This window comes from Solanum lycopersicum, chromosome 12, assembly GCF_036512215.1.
Source record: "Solanum lycopersicum chromosome 12, SLM_r2.1".
Classification (NCBI taxonomy): Eukaryota; Viridiplantae; Streptophyta; class Magnoliopsida; order Solanales; family Solanaceae; genus Solanum; species Solanum lycopersicum.
Window position 1 is genome coordinate 66,813,632 of NC_090811.1, and position 7,582 is coordinate 66,821,213.

A 7,582-nucleotide genomic window follows, 5' to 3' on the forward strand; every position below is an offset into this window, starting at 1 on the left:
TTTTTTAAAAAAGGATATATAGAATTAATTGAAAAAGAGAGATAAAATAGGAAGAAAATTGGAACACATAAATTTTTTAAAATATTGACATTTTTGACATTATTGCTAATATTTATAAAGTATGGATATTTTTACTAAATATGTTATTTATTTTGACTAGTTTACTAATTTTTCCTTAATATATATATATATATAGAGAGAGAGAGAGAGAGAGAGAGATCTTTGATACATAATTATACATCATTATACAATTATACAATATTGTTACATTATATATATTTACGTTCATTTGATTGGATTCCTTTTGTTATTCACTTACTTTTTAGTATCCTACTTATTTTTTTTAAGAGTAACTTATAAAAATGATTACAGTTAAAGGGTTATTGTTGTAAAGAAAGCTCAGAATATAAGAAGAAAAAGATAAGAAGTATAAGATAGATGAGATAATTTTCTTATTCAAGTATGTATTACAAAAGGTGAATGATATCTCTATTTATAGAGTTGAGATATCACCCCAAAGGCCCCCATGATAAATGTCCAATTAGTAGGTACATAGTTATCCAAATGATTCTTATCACCTTGGGAACATGTATACATGAATACAATTAAGTCTTGAGTAAATCTAAAGGACAATCCACACAATTCAATGGATTTATAACACTCCCCCTTGGATGTCCATAGATTATGTGCCTCGTTAAAACCTTACTAGGAAAAACCCAGTGGGAAAAAGCCTAGTGAAGGAAAAAGAGTACACATATTTCATAATACGCTTTGAATGTTGCCTCATTAAAAACCTTACCAGGAAAACCCAACTTGGGACAAAACCATAGTTAAGGAAAAGAGTACAACGCGTATTTCGCTCCCCCTGATGAAAACTTTACTTGATATCTCGGAGACGGCGCATTCCAATCTTGTATCTCAACTTCTCAAATGTTGATGTTGGCAATGCCTTAGTGAATAAATCAGCAAGATTATCACTTGAACGAATTTGTTGAACTTCTATCTCACCATTTTGTTGAAGATCATGCGTGAAAAAGAACTTTGGTGAGATATGCTTTGTCCGGTCTCCTTTGATGTATCCTCCTTTCAATTGAGCTATACATGCAGCATTATCTTCGTACATTGTGGTTGGTATATTCTTTTTCAAAGAAAAACCACACATTTTCTGAATATGATGGGTCATTCATCTCAACCAGACGCACTCTCGACTTGCTTCATGGATGGCTATTATTTTTGCATGATTTGAAGAAGTGGCTACCAATGTTTGCTTCATTGATCGCCAAGATATTGCCGTGTCTCCACATGTAAACAAATAGCCTGTTTGTGATCGAGCTTTATGCGGATCTGATAAATACCCTGCATCTGCGTAACCAATCAGTTCTGATTTGGATTCATTGGAATAGAATAAACCCATGTCCATGGTCCCTCGAAGATATCGAAGTATGTGTTTAACACCATTCCAATGTCTTTTTGTTGGGGAGGAACTGAATCTTGCCAGTAGACTTACTGCAAAACAGATATCTGGTCGAGTATTGTTAGCAAGGTACATTAGTGCCCCGATCGCACTAAGATAAGGAGTTTCATCACCAAGAAGCTATTCATCATTCTCTTGAGGTCGAAATGGATCTGTATTGATGTCAAGAGATCTTACCACCATTGGAGTACTCAATGGATGTGAGTTATCCATGTAAAAACGCTTTAGTATCTTTTCTGTGTACGTTGATTGATGAACAAGTATTCCATTTGACAAATTCTCAATCTGTAGACCAAGACAAAATTTTGTCTTGCCGAGATCTTTCATTTCAAATTCTCTTTTCAGAAACTCAACAGCTTCTAAAAGCTCTTTACGAGTTCCAATGATGTTCAAATCATCAACATACACAGCTATTATTACAAATTCAGACCCCAACCGTTTAATGAAAATGCAGGGACAAATCGGGTCATTTTTGTACCCTTTCTTTAACAAATATTCACTCAAACGATTGTACCACATCCTTCCTGATTGTTTCAGTCCATACAGAGATTTCTGAAGCTTTATTGAACAAGTTTCTCTTGAATCTTTGTATGTTTCAGGCACTTTAAATGCTTCAGGAATTTTCATGAAAATGTTGTGGTCCAATGAGCCATATAGATAGGCTGTGACAACGTCCATTAGACGCATTTCAAGTTTTTCATGAACTGCCAGATTTATGAGATATCTAAAGGTGATTGCATCTACCACTAGAGAATATGTCTCCATATAATCAATGCCAGGTCTTTGAGAAAAACCTTGAGCAACGAGTCGGGACTTATATCTCATGACTTCACCTTTCTCATTTCTTTTTCATACAAAAACCTATTTGTACCCCACTGGCTTGATACCTTCAGGTGTTCGGATTATTGGTCAAAAAACTTCACGTTTTTCTAGTGAAGCCAATTCAGCTTGAATTGCATCCTTCCATTTTGGCCAATCATTTCTCTGTCTACATTCGTGAACAGATTTTGGCTCAAAATCTTCATCTTGTTGCATTATTTCAATAGCAACATTATAGGCAAATATGTTGTCAATCACAACATTATTTTGGTTCCACAACTTTCTCGTCGAGACATAATTCATTGAAATTTCATTATTTTCAGAAGTTCGAACCTCCTCATCATCATGTGTTATGACTTGGGTCTCATCTTGAGAAATTTCTTTCAACCCATGATCATCTTGATCATTTATTCCTTTTTTCTTTAGAGGATTTTTATCCTTGGAACCAATTGGTCTACCACGCTTCAAATGTGGTCTAGACTCATTTGCCTTAACAATTTGTCCCGTCGGGATATCAACTCGAACTGGAGCATTAACAGCTGGAATATGCGATTTAGTAATCCTTGAAAGATTCGTAAATGTATCTGGTAGCTGATTTGCAATGTTCTGCAAATAAATTATTCTTTGAACTTCTTGCTCACATTGGTTTGTTCGAGGATCCAGATGAGATAGAGATGATGAATTCCAATCTATCTCTTTTCCCAATGACTTATGTTCTCTCCCTAATGTTGGGTATACTGATTCATCAAAATGACAATCAGCAAATCTTGCCTTAAATAAATCTCCAGTCATAGGCTCCAAATATTTTATGATTGAAGGAGATTCATACCCAACATATATCCCCAACCTTCTTTGCGGCCCCATCTTTGTGCGTTGTGGTGGAGCAATTGGGACATACACTGCACATCCAAAAACTCTAAGATGGGAAATGTTTGGCTCTTGACCAAAAGTCAATTGTAATGGGGAGAATTCATGATAATTGGTTGGCCTTATGCGCACAAGTGTTGCTGCATGCAAAATAGCATGCCCCCACATAGACACAGATAACTTTGTTCTCATTAGTAATGGTTTAACTATCAATTGCAGACGTTTAATCAATGATTCTGCTAGACCGTTTTGAGTGTGAACATGCGCAACTGGATGTTCAACAGTTATACCAGTAGACATACAATAATCATTAAATGCCTGAGATGTAAACTCACCAGCATTATCTAGACGGATTGTCTTTATTGTATAGTCTGGAAATTGTGCTTTCAATCTTATTATTTGAGCCAACAATCTCGCAAAAGCCATGTTGCGAGTTGATAATAAACACACATGTGACCATCTTGTAGAAGCATCTATCAAGACCATATAATATTTAAAGGGTCCACATGCAGGTTGAATTGGTCCACATATATCACCCTGTATACGTTCCAGAAACGCAGGGGATTCAATTCCAACCTTAACTGTTGATGGTTTAATGATCAACTTTCCTTGAGAACAAGCAGCACAAGAGAATTCCTTTGATTGAAGGATATTTGGGCTCTTTAAGGTGTGTCCATGTGAATTCTCAATGATTTTGCGCATCATATTAAATCCAGGATGGCCCAACCGGTCATGCCAAATGATAAAATCATTAAAATTAGTAAACCTTTTGTTTACTACGGCATGTGATTCAACTGTACTTATACTTGTATAGTACAACCCAGAAGAAAATGCAGGTAATTTTTCATGCACAATTTTCTTCTCAACATTAATTGTAGTAATGTAAAGGTATTCAACCTTTCCTTCATTAGCTATCTCAACATGATAGCCATTTTGGCGAATAACTTTGAAACTTAATAAGTTTCTTTGAGACTTACTACAATATAATGCATTATCAATGCTTAATATTGTCCCTCCAGGTAGTAATAAGGTCGCTCTTCCAGAGCCCTCAATTAATTTTGTACTACCTGATATTGTGTTGACATATGCCATTTTCATAACCAAATTAGAAAAGTATTTCTTTTCTTTTAATATTGTATGCGTTGTAGCACTATCAAGAAGGCATACATCTCCATTACTCATCTTGAATCCAACTGACAACTGGGGATTTCTTTGCAAGTAGCAACTTCGTGCTGATAACGTGTTGTAAAGAAAGCTCAGAATATAAGAAGAAAAAGACAAGAAGTATAAGATAGAGGAGATAATTTTCTTATTCAAGTATGTATTACAAAAGGTGAATGATATCTCTATTTATAGAGTTGAGATATCACCCCAAAGGCCCCCGTGATAAATGGCCAATTAGTAGGTACATAGTTATCCAAATGATTCTTATCACCTTGGGAACATGTATACATGAATACAATTAAGTCTTGAGTAAATCTAAAGGACAATCCACACAATTCAATGGATTTATAACAGTTATTGCATTTTAAAACATGTCTGACATAATTGATTAGGTCCAAGGGCGGAGCTACCTTGTACGAATTGGGTTCACCCGAATCCTCTTCCGCGGAATATTATATTATTTATACATGGTTGAAATAATTTTATGTGTATATATAGTAGATGTCGAACTCTGTTCGACTACTTCATGTGTCTATTTCTACTGATTTTGAACCCTTTATTAAAATTCTGGCTCCGCCTCTGATTAGGTCTATACTAATTACTTTGCTATTTGATATTTCTTAATATACAATAAAATTGAAAAAAAATAGTAATCATTTATGTATAATTGATTAACTTTGCTATTTAATATTTAAGTATATCTATAAAACACAAAAAAGTAAACTATAGCTATTCACCTTAAATATGTATTAATGTTTGCTATATTATGTAATTTTTCCTTTTTTTAACGTTGGACCCAGCGGACTTATATATATGTATATATTGAAGTAATTGACTTATAACAAATATAATCATTTTTTTATTTGCATAAAACGTAGCCAAAAGTAATAGAAACTAAACATTGTTTACGTTATGATATACTAAAAAAAACTGAATATATATAACTTAGTTATACATAAAGTATACATTGATTATTCAACCCTCACCAACTCAAAATATCCTCTAGATCATAGTCTCAACTATTAGATATGAAATCCTCTAGCTGTTTTATTTCTTTTGATAAATGATTTGCTTGAAACGATTCACATTTGTTGTTTGTAAATATTTTAAAAAATAAAAGTGAAAAGGGTAAAAATTACCCCTAAACTATCCGAAATAGCTTAAATATATCATTAAACTATATTTCAGCTCAAAGATACCCTTTTCGTCAAACTTTTGGGCCACACCTACCCTTCTAGTTAACAAAATAATCCATGCGTGTGCTGACGCCACATGTGCACAAACAAACCCCACTTCCACAGAAAATGATCAAAACTACCCTTAACTAGAAGGGTAGGTGTGATCCAATAGTTTGACGGTAAGAATATTTTTTTTAAGCTAGAATATAATTTAAGAATATATTTAAGCTATTTCGGATACTTAAACAATAATTTTGATAACGAAGAAGAAGAAGGAGGAGGAGGGTAGTGCTACAACAAAAGAAAACATTCCTTTGGAGTTTTCATATGAATTTCCCAATGATTCTTAGGTGGAAAAACCTTTGTTTCTAGTAGTGTATTGCCATAATTTTTCGACCATCTCTATTTCATGTTGAATATAATTTACTTCTTAGTGTAAGTGTAACATCATGGTTTCAGAATGTTGTAATACATTTTGATTGACATCTGAGTTTTTTGTAAATACATTATGTATTTTTTTTGGGGTGCAAAAAATACATTATGTATTTGTTGATACATAAGTTTCATTCATGTTTTTGAGTTAACATTTTTTATTTTGTTTATAACGTATGTTACATGTTAGTTTTTTGATCCACACACCCTTGAATCATTATTCACAAAGTCGACCAAAAGAGAAATATTTGATTATGACTTGTTAGTGTTGTTATTGTTGTTGCATGTGGATAGGGGAATATGATTTTATTGATTTGATTAATCGGTAACATTTAATTCAACAAAAAGATTCGATTACGATTTTATTGTGATATTTATTATTTTTGCATGTTGATAGGGAAGTGGTTTTACTGGTTTGGTTAATCGGTAAAAATTTATTCAACAGAAAGATTTGATTATGACTTTTTCTAGTGTTGTTATTGTATGTGGATAGGGAATTGGTTTTACTGATTTGATTAATCGGTAACATTTTATTCAATAAAAAGATTCGATTAACATTTTATTCAATAAAAAGATTCGATTATGACTTTACAGTGACATTTATTGTTGTTGCATGTGGATAGGAGAAATGGTTTATTGGTTTGATTAATCGGTCACATTTTATTCAATAAAAAGATTCAATTAGGATTTTATAGTGATATTTATTATGTTTGCATATTGATAGGGAAGTGGTTTTACTGGTTTGATTAATCGGTAAAAATTTATTCAACACAAAGATTTGATTATGACTTCTTTTAGTTTTGTTATTGTTATTGTATATGGATAGGGGAAGTGATTTTACTGATTTGATTAATCGGTCACATTTTATTCAATAAAAAGATTCAATTATGACTTTATATTAATGTTTATTGTTGTTGCATGTGGATAGGAGAAGTGGTTTATTGGTTGATTAATCGGTCACATTTTATTCAACAAATTATAACTTTGTAGAGTTGTTATTGTTGTTCCATGTAGATAGGGAAAGTGGTTTTTATCAGTTTGGTCAATCAAAGATATTTTAATTCGTTCAAATTTAAATTGATTATTGATCTATTTATTTATTAACTCGATATTTCAAAGCAATATATTTCCGTTCATCAAAATTTAGGTTAAAATATTTTTTAAAAACGTTTTGCCTCCTTCCCTATGCTTGATCTTAATTAGTATAGTTGACTTATTATGGAATTAAAACGACTTATCTTAATATTATCAAGTCAAAATTGTCTTATTATATTATTGTATTATAACACTTTGTATAAACAATTATTTGTCAAATAACTCAGCATGAAGTGCACTTCAAGTTTTAATTTTTTTCATAGATTTCATCAATTAATAAGCTTTGGATCTGATAATTAATAAGAAGTCAACACTGAGCTTTGAACTTTGTGTGATATAGTTATAAGTTCTACAAAAATTATACATGGACTTCACATCATCTTGGAGTAAAAAGAAAAACAATTTTAGGCTTACATATAATATTAAGAATGATTATTAAAATTATTTTCAATAAGACAACTTTAACCTTTTCCAATTATAGACTTTTACTTAGTGAGTCTTGGCATCGAGTCAAAGTTTAATTGAGCCTATGCTTATATCAGCTCAAATCGAA

The 7,582-nt window shown here is 32.1% G+C and overlaps 1 protein-coding gene across 1 annotated transcript; it reads right to left on the minus strand.

Annotated features, from left to right (window-relative positions):
• Nucleotides 1-877: 877 nt before the first annotated feature.
• Nucleotides 878-1,549, minus strand: LOC138340531 (secreted RxLR effector protein 161-like). Its single transcript, XM_069292261.1, has 2 exons — nt 1,259-1,549; nt 878-1,138 (listed from the first exon to the last, which is right to left on the minus strand). Exons 1-2 carry the CDS (start codon nt 1,547-1,549, stop codon nt 878-880), a joined length of 552 nt encoding a protein of 183 aa, XP_069148362.1.
• Between the last annotated feature and the right edge of the window lie 6,033 nt (nt 1,550-7,582).

Bases quoted from the DNA above. Each gene is read 5' to 3' on its own strand.
- LOC138340531 (XM_069292261.1), bottom strand. From the start codon at position 1,549: ATGTACCTTGCTAACAATACTCGACCAGATATCTGTTTTGCAGTAAGT. The intron at 1,139-1,258 runs GTAGCCACTTCT...TCTTTGAAAAAG, and splicing joins GATCAATGAAGCAAACATTG to AATATACCAACCACAATGTA.